Below are 19,032 nucleotides of genomic sequence, written 5' to 3' on the forward strand. Positions count from 1 at the left end.
GCAACATATCCAGTCATGGATTGAGCAGAACATGATGAATTCCAACTGGTTGCTCTCATTATACAATCAGCATGCTAAAATCTATAAATTTCTCATGCTTAGACAACTATAACGTGTTTCCAGAACACCAGTCCACATGGTTGGTCAGCTTCTGCTGTCCACATGACAAAATAAGAAACAGCGAGAATAGTGGTGAAATACTGAAAGCAGAAATGTATAATAACTAAATACAAATCATTTTTTGAGGATCTGTGCTTAACTGTTTTTTTTTTTAACAAGACTCCAACTTTAATTTTGTTATAATATAGAAATACAAATTCCCCTTAACTTAAAAATCTGAAACACTGTAATAACAAATAAAAATATGACTGGAACTTGCATGTGAAGAAGAGAAGAACAGTAGCGATGATGCACAACATTGTTGTTTTCAAAGCATTTTCATTTGTTTTCATTAGTATGCCTCTTTAAAAACCAAAACAATTATTTCTTGCATTTCATTAGAGGGGTTAGAAACGTGTTTATACTAATACATTTTATTCAAAATATTGCCTTTAAGGCTGATAAACCATAGATCCTGCAAAACTGTTCTGCATTATTGGTGCTAATGTGGAGTTCTTGTTTTGTTTGTCAGTTATTTTGACACACTACACTTTAGTTTGTTTCCTCTCCGAGACATACTGGATAAATTTCAATGTATTCTTACAGAAAGAACTTTTAGTTTTCCCAGACAGACACCACAATTGTGGATGCATGTCATTTGACATGATGGCCTTTGCATTATTCTGACTAATTATAGACAGTACTGTTTAAGTATGCCATTTGGGCTAAAGCAGGTTTAACTTCTACCTGCATTGTTTTTAATTAAGGGAAGCAAAGGGACCAAAAAAAACTGTTTGTCATGCTTCTTTTTATGTACAAAAGTACCTAGTACCACATCCATCCATCCATTTTCCGTCACCCTTTATCCCAGCTCAGGTTACGAGGGGTGCTGGTGCCTATTTCCACCTGCCAATGGGCGAAAGGCGGGGTCCACCCTGAACAGGTCACCAGTCCATTGCAGGGCAACACAGAGACAAACGGGACAAACAACTATTCATAGACACACTCACACCTAAGGAGAATTTAGAGAAGCCAATTAACGTAACAGTCATGTTTTTGAACTGTGGGAGGAAGCTGGAGTACCCGGGAAGAACCCCAGCATGCTCAGGGAGAACATGCAAACTCCATGGAGAAAGACCCTAATTTCCAAAGTATTGTGAGGAAATTTCTGACTTTACTTTTAGTTAAAGTGGAGGATTTTTGCAATTTTTGAAAAGAGCCGCCCTCTCCACTTAAAAAAAAATTCACATGCACAACCCTGTACCCACTCCAGAGAGGGAACGCCTATTAGACGCGTGAGAGCATGCACAAGCCCATTTCTCCTTGTGCAGGAGGACCACTTATTTTGATGATCCACCTGGAAAAAGAACAACCTCCACTATACCTTTCAGTAACTTTCATGTTTACCAAACTCATTTTCTGTTGAGCTATTTCTACATAGTTATTTTTGAGTACTTTATTGAGCTTTGAATTAAAGACAGCATACCTCATTCTCAAGCTTAGAGTATTCACTGACTCTCTCCACAGCAACAATATTAGTCTCCAGCTCCGATGTCATCCTTACCAGCCAGTTGAGTGTTTGAGTAACCTGGAAATCACAACAGTAAACAGAGATTGAATTACTGTGTTGATTTTGTTTGTTTTTATTGTGTCCTAATACAGTAGATGAAGTGACTCACATTAAGGGCATACGATATGGACAGACCAACCAGGCCACTGTCGATGGAGTCCCTGGATATAACAGCAAATAGTGCAGAAAAAAACACCACAAGGTTTCCAAGAAACTCCAGACGGATGGCGACCCATCTGTTAAGAGAACAGACATCATTCAGGAATCCACAAACACATTGAAGGAATAAAAAGAAATGTCTTCTCTTACTGACCTGTTTGACACAATCCACGGATAGACACTTTTTAGGTTTTCATCAATAGTTTCTTCATTGTGTTTCAGAAACCGTTCCTGATGGTTATAAGCCCTTATGACAGACAGACCCGCCACAGTCTCGCCAAAGTGGGAGTATATGGGAGATCGAGACACTGAGTCCAGCCGACGTAGCTGCCGGGAAGCTGCTACATAGAATCTCTGGAAGTAGAGAGAAAAAATATATTTCATCAAGTTAAAATGGACTCAGCTGATAGAGACTTAAAGTGGGAAAAAAAACATTATGGACAATTTTTATTATGACCTTTACCACGACCTTTAATATATTGTCTGTAATGGCATCAGTGGAAAACCTATAAATAATTACAAATAATTTAATTGACAAAAATCAAACTTTTTCAACAAGGATCTCCTACGTAGTTTCAGGGAATGGGGGAAAACTTTATTGCATGTGTGTGAGTTATGTATATATTTTGTTGGCTGCAAGCTTTCCATACTCTAAACAGGTTCACCATTTTTCTTGAATTAATGCATCGAGACAGAATCAGAGACAAAGTTCTTGGTAGAAGAGCGATAAAGTTAGCTCTGTGGGGATTTCCCCAAAAGCCGGACAGAAGACAGGGAGAAACAGAAAATGACGGGCTTGAAAACGACAAACATATTAGCACCATAAAAATGTATTGCCTTGCAAAGGTGAGGGAGGGTTTGGCAAATCCAATAAAGATAGAAAGTATGCAAATAAGATGTGAGGGGACGCTTTTGGTCTAAAGCCAGTTTTTGAGAGATCCAGAGAGAAGAGAATGAATACTGACAACATTAAATCGAAGGTGTGAAGAGCAGAATGAGGGACCCTCCCTATGAAACTTCTCTTAGTTCATCTCTAGGGATTTAGGGAGGTCTCTCTCTACCAAATGCTGTAGACCAGGCATGCCCAATGTCAGTCCTTGAGGACAGTTGTCCTGCAGGTTTTAGAGGTTTCCCTGCTCTTGCACAGTTGATGTTCATTGATAGCTGAATAATAGGCTTTTGCTGAGCTGGATTCATCAGAATCAAACAACCTGTAGAGTTCGTCAACAGCTGAAGCAGCTGACTACTGTAGGTCCAATACCTAAGCAAACAAATGTGGATAAGTACAATCGTTCTCACCTGGGAAATAATCTTTTGTTAAGTAGAAGACCAAAGCACCACTTTTTTTTATCCTTAAGCCCGTCTTTATAGGAGCCTTGCATCTTTTGTTTTGGTTTACTACTAAACAATTTTTAAAATCATTAAAACTTTGCTTTTACACCAACATTTGGATAGAAATGCTGATCTACCTAAATAGTGTAGAAGTGCACCCAACTAAAAACATACTATGGACAATTGAAACCAGTTGAGAGAACTCCTATAGCTCAGCCTGCTAATGAGAGAAAACAGGCAGATTATCTGCAAATTTTTACAGCAGCAATTATATTAGTATGATTAAAGCAATTCCCTTAAAAGTCATTCTTATTTGGTCCCAGACTTGATTTAAAGAGGGGAGCCAATTTTACTAACTCTCCAGACCACTCCACTCAGCAAACACTTCTCACAGCAGTCTGCTTCTCTCTGTATAAATCACCATAAACTGTTATGTGCTATACTGCAAAATTGATCCAGAAATAAGTTTAAAAATCTTAAATTATGTGTAGTTGAGTAGATAAATAGGATGATTTGCCAATGGAATGAGTATATTTACTCTTAATATAAGATAATTAGATAGTATGCACTTGAAGTAAGACAATGCAATCATTGTTTTCTTATTTTAAGTGTGAATTGTCTTGTCCCATTGCCAACGTATCTCACTTACCTCCTCAGTTCAAGAAAAAAATCCCTTCTTTTAAGATAAAGATGACATTTAGATTTAAATCTTTTCAATGTAGGAAGTCAAATATAATCAAATTGTTGGGAGCTGGAGAAAATCCCATCTTTCTCCAGCAGAGTCCGCCGTGGATCCTCTGAGGGAGCCTCCTGCACAGGTGCAGCTCATCAAGACCATCAGAGGATCCACTACATAAGCTGCCTTCAGACCTTGCCTCAACGCCGCAGTGTTGTTCCAGTTGGTCAGCGCTAAAGCCTTGCTCCTTGTGAATCTCCATGACTTTGAATCCTGATTGGATTCTAACTTCTCTCTCTGTGTTCCCAGGAAACCCGAGTCTCCTCTGTGAAAGCTCTAGGAGAGCTAACCTGCCGAGCCGACCCTCTGAGCCAAACCCTGAAGACTTTCTGAGAAACCCCAAGCAGCTCAGGACTAGAGCTGGAAAAACCAAACCAAGGTCTGTCCGAGCTAGACGTGAGACGCTGAAGCAGCTACGGACTCTGCTGATAAACTCTTCTCCAGAACCAACAGAGACTCCCCCAAGGAGAAAAACTCAAGAACCCTCAAGGTACTATCTGAGCTCACTTGAAAACCAAACCCTGCCAGCAGTTCATAACAGCTCTGTCTCTCACGCAGACTTCAGTGAAACCAGGACCCAGGCCCGAACCAGATTCCTGTACATTCTGTGCTTGTGCTTTAATAAACTGTTAAACTTTTATCCTCGTGTCCGCCTTGTGGTGTTCTGCATAACTGGGTCTCCATTTGAGAACCCATCATGACACAAATAACTTCAATGTATTTTCATGTATCACACCAATAAACCACATACAGTACTTGTTCAAATTAAAAGCTGCAAAAAATTATGATATAAGCCCTTTAAATCACTTAGAAAACCCAATGTTAAAACAAAAATATAAATAAAAACATATTTTTATGATTTTAGAAAGCATTAAAAAACCTACAGTGCAATATCCATGTTAAACGTAATCAAACATACTGCTTTTATTATCTTTGCTTTAATGCATTTTGCTTGTTTCAAGTAGAATGCAGTGAAGTCCTATCATTTTCAACTCAATCAATCAATAAAGTCAATAAATCAATTAATTAACTAGTCTATATCCAAAGAAAAGGTTTTTTCAGAGGTTTTTTCAGTTTTTGCATTTCAGAGCACTGCATTTTCATTCATTGTGCTGCAGAGTCCAATATTGGGAGAATGTTGGCCTTGAGATTAGAGCAGCTTGTGCTCTGAGAAGATTGCAAGTACCCGGTTTGATCGACACAGCCTGCACACTTAAGAGGAAATAGGCCATCTACCTTGTACAGGTGAAAACAATGGGAATCTTGCATGAGGGTTGCTTAACCATGTTGCCTCCTATCCATTATTCAGCTATATGCAAGGTAACTGGTGACACCAATGCTAAAACGTCTGCTCACCTCCAGAAGGCTTATTTTAATCAATACTTGATGCTAAAAGAACATATCTGATGACAGTGTATTTTAGGATCAATGGTGCATGTCAGTAGGTGAATGGATGATACTAAGCTACACCCAATAATGGCCAAAGGTCATCATTGGCATTCAGATAAAAAGGTAAAAAAATATTTTTAAGGGACCTTGTATTTCATATTGTTTCACTATCCCTTTGTCTTGGTTCACTCACCTGTACAAAAAAGTAAACCACAGCCAAAGGTATGATGATGATGGCAAAGAAAGGAGTGGCCAAACAAATCACTACCAATGTTCCCAGTACACCCAGAAGACACAAGATCCAGGAACGAAACGATTGAGGGATGGCTTCATCTACTGTGAATATGTCCTGCAGGAAAAGCATATGGAGAGTTTTAGTGTTCATTGTAAAGATGTTACTTATAATGACTGAGAAACTATTTCAAACAGGAAAACAGAGAAGAAAACAGAAATATACATTATATATATATATATATATATGTATATATATATATATATATATATATATATATATATATATATATATATATATATATATATATATATATATATATATATATAAATCAATTATACTTCACCTTAGCAAACCGGTTGACGACTCTTCCAATTGGTGTAGTGTCAAAAAAAAGCATTGGAACTCTGAGAATGTTGTCTAACAGTCTTGAATGTAGAATCCGAGATGCATTAACTGAGGCATTGGCAAGGAGCAGTGTACCAAGGAACACAAACACACCTGGAACATAAACCGTTAGAAAATTTAAATTTTCCAAATTGAAATTCATTTGGACACTTTTTTTTGCAAAGCTTTTTTCCTCCTGGCAGCCATTCTAAACATGGTCGTCTTGGTTTTCATCTGATTTTCTGCTTTAATGCATATTATTATAAATTAAATTCTATATATCAACATATATATCAACATATTATATTGCAAAAATTTTGTAAGGGTATGAGAGAGGGGGAGAGACATGCGGCAAAAGACCACAGGTCAGATTCGAACCTGGGTCGGACGCGTCAAGGACTGAGGACTCCGTACATGGGTCATGTGAGCTAAGCACGCCCCAGAAATTGATTTTAAAGATAACAGCGACCTTTGTGTATCAACTTTTTTCAGCTACAAGGTTCTTCAGTGTTTATTAGAATGTTTTAAACCTTTGATTACTAAGGATGTTCGCAGTAAAAGGAAATCAGGAATCACTTGCTGGATGAACACATATTTAATACCGCTATTCAACAGAAATACATTGAAATGATAAGTCAGTTATCCTTTCAAGCAACCGTAGTATAAAAATGAAAGGGAAAATCATTTATACAAATTCACCATCATCAAGCAGGAGTCTTTTAGTGTCTCTGGAATTGAGAAAAAACTAATCTATAAAACTCCCACTTCATTTCCAGTAAATTAAATCTGTTGAAAGCAAACATAGAAGAATTTTGAGTGACCTTCAATCTAATATCAAGTCATTAATGATTAAAGGATTACATGGAGTATTGCATGAATTCTACAGCCACTGACAAATAAGAAGTATTCAACATTAAGTGATGAACTGTAATCAGAATCAAGGAATCATTTGTGAGCAGACAGATCAAGTAGGTGGGAGGGAGTGTGTGTTTTCTCTGGTACAAAATCCAATTTGACCTATTCTTGGGAGTTGTTCTTATGACTTTACAAATTTATTTAGTGGCTTAACTGTTGCAAATAACCCAACTGGTTTAAATCTAAAAGTAATAGCACTCTAGCAATCTGACCCCCCTTTTTATACACTATATTGCCAAAAGTATTTGCTCACCCATCCAAATTATTGGAATCAGGTGTTCCAATCACTTCCATGGCCACAGGTGTATAAATTCAAGCACCTAGGCATGCAGACTGTTTTTACAAACATTTGTGAAAGAATGGGTCGCTCTCAGGAGCTCAGTGAATTCCAGCGTGGAACTGTGATAGGATGCCACCTGTGCAACAAATCCAGTCGTGAAATTTCCTCGCTCCTAAATATTCCACAGTCAACTGTCAGCTGTATTATAAGAAAATGGAAGTGTTTGGGAACGACAGCAACTCAGCCACGAAGTGGTAGGCCACGTAAACTGACGGAGCGGGGTCAGCGGATGCTGACGCGCATAGTGCGAAGAGGTCGCCAACTTTCTGCAGAGTCAATCACTACAGACCTCCAAACTTCATGTGGCCTTCAGATTAGCTCAAGAACAGTGCGCAGAGAGCTTCATGGAATGGGTTTCCATGGTCGAGCAGCTGCATCCAAGCCATACATCACCAAGTGCAATGCAAAGCGTCGGATGCGGTGGTGTAAAGCACGCCGCCACTGGACTCTAGAGCAGTGGAGACGCGTTCTCTGGAGTGACGAATCGCGCTTCTCCATCTGGCAATCTGATGGACGGGTCTGGGTTTGGCGGTTGCCAGGAGAACGGTACTTGTCTGACTGCATTGTGCCAAGTGTAAAGTTTGTTGGAGGGGGGATTATGGTGTGGGGTTGTTTTTCAGGAGCTGGGCTTGGCCCCTTAGTTCCAGTGAAAGGAACTCTGAATGCTTCAGCATCCCAAGACATTTTGGACAATTCCATGCTCCCAACTTTGTGGGAACAGTTTGGAGCTGGCCCCTTCCTCTTCCAACATGACTGTGCACCAGTGCACAAAGCAAGGTCCATAAAGACATGGATGACAGAGTCTGGTGTGGATGAACTTGACTGGCCTGCACAGAGTCCTGACCTCAACCCGATAGAACACCTTTGGGATGAATTAGAGCGGAGACTGAGAGCCAGGCCTTCTCGTCCAACATCAGTGTGCAACCTCACAAATGCGCTTCTGGAAGAATGGTCAAAAATTCCCATAAACACACTCCTAAACCTTGTGGACAGCCTTCCCAGAAGAGTTGAAGCTGTTCTAGCTGCAAAGGGTGGACCGACGTCATATTGAACCCTATGGATTAGGAACGGGATGTCACTTAAGCTCATATGTGAGTCAAGGCAGGTGAGCAAATACTTTTGGCAATATAGTGTATCTCATGTCAAAAATCTCAGGGTAACATTTGATAATGGGATCAAATTTGACAAACAGATTCTCTGTTGTCAGCTCAAGTTTTTTTCAGCTCCGTCTTTTGGACAAAGTCAAGTCCTTTCTCAGTCGGCAGGATCTTGAGAAGGCAATCCATGCTTTCATTAGTTCAAGACTGGACCACTGCAATGCCCTTTACGTTGGCCTCAGTCAGTCATCAATTTCTCGTCTCCAACTTGTGCAGAACACTGCTGCCCGATTTTTAACAAGCACGTCTAGACATGAACACATTACTCCTGTGCTGTCGTCACTCCACTGCCTTCCAGTCTGTTGTAGAATTGATTTTAAACTGCTGCTGTTTGTTTTTAAAGCCATTCATGGCTTGGTCCCCTCTTACTTGTCTGAGATTTTAACTTTTTGGAATTGTGGCAGAGCTTTGCGCACCTCGGGTCAGCTTCTGTTAGAGGTCCCTACTGTAGGTCAAGACTCAAACAGTGGGATGATCGTTCTTTTGCCGTGGCTGCTCCCCAGACTGTGGAACAAACTACCCCCTGACATCCGTACCACTACTGACCTCAGCCTTTTTTTTTTTTTTAAAAAAGGTTAAGACCCACTTTTTTAAATTGGTATTTAATTCTGACTAGGGTAGTACTGTCTCTTAGATGTCCTCTTTCTGTCTCCTTTCTATGCATTTATGGAAGGCTTTTAATGTCCTGCAGTGCTGCCCCACTACAGCACTTTTAATTGTATCTGTATGTTTTGTATGTGTTATGTATTGTTTTATGGCTTTGTTGTAAAGCACTTTTGGTATCATTTGGCTATTGTAAAGGACTATACAAATAAATTTGATAGATTAATTGAATAAAATAAAGGAGAAGTTACCCTGAGCCAATCCAAGAGCCCCAAACACTCCAATCCTGGTATCCCTCTTCCATCCTGGGTATGTTTGGTTCATGTATTCTGCTGCATCATTGGTCCAGTCACTCAGCCACAAGTTCTGACCAATGAAGGCAACATTCTGGATGAAGTAAAGAGCAAAGATCCAAAAAGCATATCCCCAGCCCATGGCTCGCAGGTACTGGAGGAAAACTGAGAATTTCACCTAGATATCAATAAGAGAACACAGAGAACAGGTTCTACATTTTTAGTTAAAATAGTTTTCCTTTCATTGTTAAAGGCGTTAGACTTTAAATATATACCTGTCCCGTTTCCATTGTCTCCTTCTCTATCAGTTTTTGACCTTTTATCTCACCAACTGCTTCTGTTGGTTTTAAACTGCTGTTTTTCCGTGATCGGACACTGTAGAAAGGACAGAACAAACACAATTAATAAGCTGAATTAAAAATAATACATCTTGAATGAAATATGTCAAGATATAAATAAATACACAACAGCAGTTAAAGTATTGTTCCAAAGTGAATCAGACCTGCTTCTGTTTCCCCTTTGGCTGCGTCTGATGCTGTTTTCTCTTCTCAGTGTGAAAGAAACAGCGTCCTCTGGAGGATAGTCGGCCTGAGTGTCCTCTGATTCTGGGATAACCTCTAAATCTTCTGTAACCTGGAAATCATCTGCAAATATATTGATCAAATCACATGTGGTATCATTTTCTGTTTTGATCCATTTGACCTCTACTAGCCATGCTACAGTTAAGGGAGTCATCTATCATTCCCTTCTTTTTGATGAATCATTACCTTCTTCTGAACTTTTCTGATTACTCTGATCTTTGGCATAGGTGTCCAAAAACTCTGAAAAAGCTCCTTTATTGTCACGCAGGCTCTGGTAGGATCCGATCTCAGAAACCTGCCCATTTACCAAAACTATAACTTCATCCACATATGGCAGGAAACTTACTCCGTGAGTCACCAGGATACGAGTCTGCAGAGACAAAAGCACTCAATAACAAATACGTATTTTCTTTTTACCTGAGCTTTTTCCCCCTTGCTTATAAAAATAGTAAATTAAAAGTATAGTTTTATATCATTCTCTGTTGTTTGATTACATATTTTTTGGATTATTATACTGGATTATTATTTATTTTCTTTTGCCTTTTCTAGGTCAGTTTTTTCTTTGTCTAATTAAATCCACAAAACCAGATCTCTGGAACTGAATTCCCACCTTTCACCTTCTGATGGCGAGCTGTTAACTACTTCCTGTTCGATTGTATGAACTTTTACTTCTCACATAGGATAAAACCTCCACTCCAAAACCTGTTTTCACTGTTCTTGGAATAATGCTGAACTTTGTTAAAGAAACAAGAAAACTGTTGCAGAGACCCTGATTTGTTGCCATGCAACCATCGTACATGAACTGACTTGCTCTGATGAACATGTTTGTTAGTTTTGTATGTTCTTTTGTGATTTGTCATTGTCTAATACATATATTAATTTAAACTATTCTCATATTCTTGTATTTGATCACAACTGGGGCTCCGTGCAAATAATTCTTCCACATTCTTCCATTTGCTTGCCCTAATTAGTGTTACATAAAGGCTTACTCAAACCAGATTTAAGAGTTTCTCAAAATGTATATTGGACAAAAAATCCCTGAAAAAATACTTAATTTTACAAAAAATTTAGATATTTTATGTTTATGGTTAAAAAAGGTAAGTTTTGGTAAATGTTCTGACTGCAATTATTAGAACTGTCAGTTTATAGTTTTTTTTTTAAAGTAATTTTATTTAGGCACCTTTGCTCTCTTAGAACAGGATATTTTCACCATAACAGAGAATATTCTGCCATGAAAACCATTAACCATATTCTTGAATTGCTATGCTAAAGTTAATTGTATATGGTTTAGTGAAATGTACAACTGAATAAATAATAATTCAACAGCAGTAAAACTTTGTTAGAACAACTCATTTGGAAAACAAATCTATAGGAAAGACATTTGATCAAGAGGCAACGGTAATATTATTTAGTTTTGGTGCTGTATACACAGCAGCAAGAGTGATACCAGAGTTAGAGGCTTGGGGGTTCAAATTTAGTCATTAAGGTGAGATCTTCACCAAACACTGCATGATTAGATCTAAATAAAGGTTGAGACATATGGTAGATTTTAAAGTTCAATAAACAAATCTGTCACAAAAATGTAAAATTAACAGGACCACTTTAAAATGGTGAAACAAATGGTATCTGATGAGTATTTTAGTATTTAGGACAAGTTCAAACCTTGTTTTTAAGAAGTCCGTTGGGTCCAATAACTTTGTCAAAGAGATGCTTTCCAACATGAGAGTCCACAGCAGAGAGCGGGTCATCTAATAGAAAAACATCAGCCTGACTGTAAGCTGCTCTGGCAAGGCTGACACGCTGTTTCTGACCTCCTGAAAGGTTGATACCCTACAAACAAAGAGGAGAGCACAGCACACCATTACATGAGATTTACACAAGCCCACAAGGTTTCCATTTACATCAGAGTTATGACATTTACTCAAACCTCTCAATGATGACTATACCCACATGTTTGAACTTCTAAAATCTGACCTCATTAACGTACCTTTTCTCCAATCTCAGTCATGTCTCCTGCCGATAACAACTTAAGGTCAGGGCCAAGAGCACAGGCCTCCAATACCTCCTGAAATCGCCTGTCCTCATAGGGGGAGCCAAACAAGATGTTATCACGCAGAGTGGCGTTTTGGATCCAGGCTTGCTGTGGTACAAATGCAAGGGAGCCCTGAGTGGAAACAGAAAAGACAAGTCTCCATGAACCACTCTTTCAGATTGTACTCCTCATTGGCAAGCATTTATTATTAAGGACGTTTTTTTCCCTACAAACAGAAATGTCAGTAATTGAAAATAAAAACTTGTTTGAGTTTATCTAATATTTCTTTCCTAGTCGACCCATAAGCTTCATGACATAGAGATACAAGCCTGCAAAAGCTTAAAATGCCCTGTAATCAAGTCCACCTTGTCCACACTTGTTTGTAATCAATAAAAGCTATTGGTATTAAATCTGGAAATGTTTTCACGCTTCTTATTAGAGCAAGAAAAAATATTTTGTACCCATTTGCCATTGTCATGAATTCAAAGCCAGCAAATCAGTCCCAATGCACATTTGAATAATAATGTTAACGCCTGTCATTTTCTGAGAAAATAACACGGTTAATATGTTCTATTCATACAGCTATCTAATTATTATACTTCGCACATTTCCCAAGAAAATAGCTCTCTCTCTCTCCTTTGTAAAGCTGCCACTTAGGAGAAGAAAATGTATTTCACATTTAAGTACTTTATATAAAAGAACTGTGACCAATAAAGTCAGATCAAGATCAAGTCTTTAGCCTCTGCAGTACGACACGACTCTTCTGTTCTTTATTTAACCATGAAAGACCAGCTGCAATTTGAAATTGTTTAACAAAGACATACAGACCAAGATGACAACACTTCAGCAAAGTAGCAACTCACAAAGAGAAAAAGTCATCAATAAGGATGATTGTCGGTTTTCCCATTTATTTTCAACCAGTGCTTGAGTTTCATTATTGAAGTAACCGTTATTGAGGTTCTATTATTAAATGTTTTGTGTATTTCTGGTAATATTTACAACATAACTGTATTTTTCATAAGTTTGAATAAAAAAAAAAAAAAAAAAATCTTCAGATTTTTTCTTTGTGAGTTTACTATTCCTTTCTGTACATGTTTTTGTCTCTTGTGCAGGAAAATCGCTATCATATAAGGCAGACAACCTTTACCAAAAATTGACATTGATATTACAGCGAGGAAAATAAATATTTGGACACCCTGCTATTTTGCAAGTTCTCCCACTTAAAAATCACAGAGGGGTCTGAAATTGTCCACCAAGGTGCCTGTCCACTGAAAGAGACATAATCTAAAAAATAAAAAAAAATCCAGAAATGACACTATATGATTTTTTTAACCATTTATTTGTATGATATAGCTTCAAATAAGTATTTGAACACCTTTCTATCAGCTAGAATTCTGACCCTCAAAGACCTGTTAGTGTCCCTTCAAAATATCCACCTCCACTGCATTTATTCTCCTAAATTAGATTGCACCTGTTTGAGGTCATTAGCTGCATAAAGACACCTGTCCAACTCATGCAATCAGTAAAAATCCAACTACTAACATGGCCAAGACCAAAAGAGCTGTCCTGAGAATTTGTATATAAAATTGTACACTTCCACAAGGCAGGAAAGGACTATGGGGAAAATGGCAAGCAGCTTGGTGAAAAAAGGTACACTGTTGGAACAATCATTAGAAAATGGAAGAGCCACATGGGACAGGGCGAGTGGACTGTATTAAGGAAAGGATGACCGGGGCCATATATTGTGAGGTTTTGGGGAATAACCTCCTTCCCTCAGTTAGAACATCAAAGATGTGTCAACGCTGGGTCTTCCAACATGACAATGACTTGAAGTACACTTCCAGGATAATCAATGAGTGGCTCTGGAAGAAGCATAATCAAGGTTCTGGTGAGGACTAGCCAGTCTACAGATCTAAACCCAATAGAGAATTTTTGGAGGGAGCTAAAACTCTGTTTCTCAGCAACAGCCCAGTAACCTGACTGATCTAGAGAAGGTCTGTGTAGAGGAGTGGGCCATAATCCCTGCTGCAGTGTGTGGAAACCTGGTAAAAAAATAAATAAATAAAACTACAGGAAACGTTTGACCTCCTTAATGGCAAACAAAGGCTTCTTTACCAAATATTAACATTGATTTTCTCGGGTGTTCAAATACTTTTTTGCAGCTGTGTCAAACAAATAAATAGTTAAACATTCATGCATTGTGTTTGCAGGATTGTTTTTTTGACAGTGCAAATGCCGCTACGATGACAATTTCAGACTCCTGCATAATTTCTAAGCGGGAAAACTTGCAAAAATAGCAGGGTGGTCAAATACTTATTTTCCTCACTGTATTATGACATCATAAGGGGAACAGAGCATTTTTAGCACACATTAGCTAAATGAAGAAAGGCGATGATAGAGGTGAAAGATTTTCAATTAATTTGTGAATATCATACACAGGCTGCAGGACACACATGACCGTTACAATTTATTTATAATGAACATTTTGCAGAATATCGGACCTTTAAGTGCAAGGATCTGATGGATAGAACGTCTTTATTTTCTCATCTAAAAACTTTAAGAAGTCAACCAATTTAGGTATTTTAAGGAACTGTGAGGCCCTTATTTTTTCATAAAGATCTAAATGACCTGTTAAAACCTTTTGTATTTAAATAAAAGTCTTTTAGCTAAGCTGTGAATTCCAGTCATTGAGATATTCAAATTAGTTCCTTCTCACAAACCTTTTTGAATAAAAATTAAATACATTATAGAAAACTATATGCAATCCAAGAGTAATAAACAGGTGTTCTTAGGCTTTAAAAGTAAGAAAAAGATGACTTAAAAAGACCTATTTTTAAAAATATATCACTTCTGCATACTTTTGTAAACAGATTTTCTGAGCGAGAGAAACAACACCTAATTATTAGACCGGCTCATCCACTTTTGCAAATTTGAATATTTTGTGTGGCATAAACAAACTGCAAATACAAAAAAGATATTTTGAAGCATACCGTTAAAATACCACAAATATTAATCGAGAAATTAATCACTACCTGAATGTTAATGAAGCCATCAGTGCTGTGCAGCTCTCCTAGAAGGGCTGAAACAAGTGAGGATTTCCCTGATCCCACAGCTCCCACTACAGCTACCAGTCGACCCGGCTTAATGTCCAGAGACACACTGAAAATCACAGTCAGAAAAAATATTGTATACACTCCAAAATATACAAACATTAATAGGGAATACATTTTTTTTTGTTTTTTTTTTCTGTCATAAAAAGCATCATAAATAAATATGTGTGTGGGCGTGTGTGTGTGTGTTGGGGTGTGTGTGTGTGAGCAAGGTGGCCTAATCTAGCAAAAGATTATAAGAAGGGAAAAAAATCTTCTACTACACTCTATTGTTATTCTGGCATACAATAAATAGATAAAAATGGAACTCCAAAATGAAATTGATTGATTTAATATATTATGGTTTTAACTGCATAGGAACAAAATCATAGTAAACCCAACAGACTTACTCTTTCAGGACAGGTTCAGAGTCTTTTCCCCATGCAAAGGAACCTTTTGTTATGCTGACAGCAGAGTCTAGGTGAGAAAAATAGATCAATGCATATAAACAAAATCACAAATTAGACAGATTTGGTCCACATATAATCTCAGGATAGATAACTTACCAACATCTGGGTTGTGACGCACAGTGTCACTGTCAAGATCATCTCCTCCCAGAAACTTCTCCAATCTCTTCTTAGACACTGTTGTCTGAATTATGAATGAAACATGCAATTTGAGTTTTATTACAGCTCTAAATGGGTGTAGATACAGCAGTTAACACCATTTATTTACCTGCACAATTGAAGCAATTAGCATAGGCAGCATGGCCAGTGGAAATCGAAGGATGTTGAACAAAGAGATTGAAGTGAAGGCTTTTTCTGGAGTTAATATGTTCTCTGAGCTTACGCCAACAAATACAGCAAATGTGACCAGAGAAACCTGTTTGGAAACCAAGTACAGTCAAAATTGATATCAAGCACAGTTAAAGTCTATTACTCACTTTTTAAACATCTAACATGACTCACCAAAGCAGGGGCACAGGTGAAGATGAAAGTGGAGACGGAGGTGAGATAAGCAAACCTCTTCATGACCTTCAACTCTTTTTCTCTGATATCTTTAACTTGAGTCTGGAAGGATGGCTCCCATGCAAACAGCTTTAGAATCTTATATTTTAAAAATAAGAAAGAAGGAGAATGAGAGAAGTTGAAGCGGTCTAACCATCTGAAAAAAATTACAGAATCCTAATTCCATTTTTATAAATAAGATAAATTGTATATGGAAGGTCCTGTACAATGCTAAAAAAGGTCAAACTATTTCACATTGAAACAGATAAATTGTATTACCTTTATTCCATTGAGCATTTCATTCATTATCTTCAATCTCTTGTCTTTGAACTTCATGTTTTCTACCTTAAAGCAGATATAATGCATTTCATTATCAACCTCAGGTTTTAAATAAAAACTTCAGATAAAAATGAAAATCGGCGATCTAGAAGAATTGTTGAGGATTTCTACAATCGTTTAAAGCCATTTATAAAATAAAGGGTTGATAAACTGGGTCTAAGATCAAGACTAGACCCTAACAATGTGACTAACAGTTAAAGCCATTTTCTTGTATGTCTCCGTGTGTTAGCTCTTAAAGCCCTACCCGACTAAGCCTTACAAATTTCCTAAAATATGTTGAAATCCTGGAATTCATTTCAATCAAGAATGGCTTCATCTGTATTGTGTTTGTCTTTTCCCACAACATATTTACCCTCCACTCAACTTTAATTACTATGTCTTGATACAGCAACCACCTTCTATTAGAAGGACCTTACAAGTCTCCCCTGATTGTGCTCATTATTACTTCTGATCTAAATATTTATTTAAATCCTGGTCTTATGTAATATTCTGAATTACATTTTCTTTAGCTGTAAAACATAATCATTAAAACTAAAATATATATCACACTATTATGTTTCAGTGCAAACTACTCAAATTTTGCTTATTTTCAGAAATATCAAGGCTCGCTAAGATTAACTTAGTGTTGCAGGTTGGCCGGATGAAACTGTCTTTTCTTTTATATTTACCTGAATTTTTCTGGCCTTGGCAGCCAGCAGTCCATTAATTGGCGCCAACAAAACCATTACTGCAAGCCCTGCCAGTGTTGAAGGTCCCAACTCCATCCACAGGAAGACAATGGAAACAACGATCTGCAGAGGGCAGGACCACAGCAGGTGGATAAAGTTGGTCACGTCGTTAAAGCGCTGGGCATCTGCTGACATGAGGTTCACTGTTTCCCCAACTGTTGACTCTTTACGGTTATCATTGGACATCACCAACGCCTTTAAAAGAGAATAAGACAAAAAGGAAAATTAAGTAAAAAAAAAAAGCATGGTATCACTTAATTAACACCAGTTAAAGGAATATATAACATGAAGCATTGTGTTCATATAAAAAAAGAAAAACAACTGTTTCTGATGCAGCTAAAATAAATAATAATAGGTTAAAACACATTTCCTAGAATGAAGACTAGATAAGTTAAAGTAGTTTTTAGCACATTCTGCTGTCTGTACAGTAACCCATTTTAAAGAACTGGTATGAGCTGGTTAATCAGTCATGCTCTCTGCTGTGGTAGCCACTCCTTCAGTCAGCTGCTAAACAGATATGCTGATCATAGCTTGATAATAACCTTTAAAAACTTTATTGTATGCTACAGTAGCTAAACATTTTTTTTTACTATAGCTACGAATGTTCCCTACAGCCAGAAAAAAATGATCATTCTGCGTTCTTAGCTATCTTATCAAAATAGCAATAAATTTTATTTGTTTTTTATTTGTATTCTTTATTTGTATTTTTTATTTGTATTCTTGAAACCCCACAATCGGTCATGTTAAAAAAAAAAGCCTTGCTACCTAGCATATGTCAAGCTTTCAGTTCTTTTATTTTTTTTTTTTACCTTTTTGTACACGGCAGCCATGAGAGCAGTTCGAACTTTCATCCCCAGAACAAAGCATCGTTGAAAATATTGCTGCAATGTCAAAGATTGCAGAAGAGCCACCACCAGCAGCAGCACTGCATACAAATATCCTTCCCAGACATAGCTGGATTTGTCCTGGGTGAAGGAGATCATCAACCTATGTAAGGGAGAAAAAAAAAACATCAGAAAAAATAAAAATCAAAGAGTACAAATTTGCATAAATCAACCTTTGTACAATATCATGTGGGCAGCTTCTTTTACTGAGAAGAGTTGCACTGCATAGCTTCATGAGTTGGCAATGTGGGTGAAGTGTCATGCCCAAGGACAGAATGATGAACAGACTAATCTGGGGTTTGATTCTCCGACTGCAGGACTAATTCCTTTGATTTAAAGAACATTTGATTGTGTTTAGATAAAAAGTTTGTAATTTGACTGCAATAAAGAACCAAATACTTGAGGCAGATCCGCCAGAAAACTAACATAGAGTATCTCTACTGTTTACATAATGACTGTAGCTGCTAAAATGTTATATTTTAGGCTACTGGTTGCTTTCTCTAATGGTAGGGTTTGGCCTTTTAATGAAGAATATGCAGGTCTTACTTGGACTTATTCTAAAAGCCATTTATTTCCATAAGCTCCTCCATTTCCACAAAATAAAACAACATAAATTGAAACTAAGCACAGTAGAAAACCGTTTGCCCCTTTTCATTTAGCAACACCTGAACACAATGACACTTGACCTTAAATAACCCCATCCCCCTTCCAACATAATCAAAGCACTAAAAGAAAGAGATAAATACAATTGTGGAGATAAATACAGAAAAATTATACAATATCATTTATAAAACTTTGCAAAGGGTCCATACTAAGTGTTTACGTACCCAAAAAATCAGATTTTGGAGTATACCCAAAAAAATTACAATTTCTAAAATAGTGTGCATGCACAAGAGCAAGCCACGTTAACCTTAAAGATGGGGGTAAATGTTTAATTGAAAGTGCTCCGGAGTCATAGATTACCATCAATACTCGAGTCTTGAGATATTCAGATACTCATGACTAAACAGCACAGCATCTATCATGTTTAATATGTGTAAAAAAAATGGCTTCATCTTTGTTACAACATCTATAGATGTTTTCCAATCTTTTGTGGGTTATACTGTGGCATCAGAATGTCTTCCCTCTTTTGCCCATATTAAACATGTAAATGATTTATA

General features: G+C 37.4%; 1 protein-coding gene across 1 annotated transcript in view; it reads right to left on the bottom strand.

Moving 5' to 3' along the window:
- Positions 1 to 19,032, bottom strand: part of LOC119790750 (canalicular multispecific organic anion transporter 1-like) — a 35,319-nt gene that overhangs the window by 5,931 nt on the left and 10,356 nt on the right. Inside the window, exons 9-27 of the mRNA XM_038296457.1 lie at positions 17,798 to 17,975; positions 16,929 to 17,183; positions 16,201 to 16,266; positions 15,883 to 16,020; positions 15,650 to 15,796; positions 15,481 to 15,565; positions 15,325 to 15,391; positions 14,858 to 14,984; positions 11,781 to 11,957; positions 11,456 to 11,623; positions 9,980 to 10,163; positions 9,715 to 9,856; positions 9,488 to 9,587; positions 9,171 to 9,390; positions 5,864 to 6,018; positions 5,479 to 5,634; positions 1,983 to 2,182; positions 1,779 to 1,905; positions 1,586 to 1,687 (exon numbers count right to left, since the gene is read on the bottom strand). Of these exons, the coding sequence (XP_038152385.1) occupies positions 1,586 to 1,687; positions 1,779 to 1,905; positions 1,983 to 2,182; positions 5,479 to 5,634; positions 5,864 to 6,018; positions 9,171 to 9,390; positions 9,488 to 9,587; positions 9,715 to 9,856; positions 9,980 to 10,163; positions 11,456 to 11,623; positions 11,781 to 11,957; positions 14,858 to 14,984; positions 15,325 to 15,391; positions 15,481 to 15,565; positions 15,650 to 15,796; positions 15,883 to 16,020; positions 16,201 to 16,266; positions 16,929 to 17,183; positions 17,798 to 17,975 (2,794 nt within the window). The remainder of the gene's footprint in view (positions 1 to 1,585; positions 1,688 to 1,778; positions 1,906 to 1,982; positions 2,183 to 5,478; positions 5,635 to 5,863; positions 6,019 to 9,170; positions 9,391 to 9,487; positions 9,588 to 9,714; positions 9,857 to 9,979; positions 10,164 to 11,455; positions 11,624 to 11,780; positions 11,958 to 14,857; positions 14,985 to 15,324; positions 15,392 to 15,480; positions 15,566 to 15,649; positions 15,797 to 15,882; positions 16,021 to 16,200; positions 16,267 to 16,928; positions 17,184 to 17,797; positions 17,976 to 19,032) is intronic.

This window comes from Cyprinodon tularosa, unplaced genomic scaffold, assembly GCF_016077235.1.
Source record: "Cyprinodon tularosa strain WSP-4 unplaced genomic scaffold, ASM1607723v1 ctg37, whole genome shotgun sequence".
Lineage (NCBI taxonomy): Eukaryota > Metazoa > Chordata > Actinopteri > Cyprinodontiformes > Cyprinodontidae > Cyprinodon > Cyprinodon tularosa.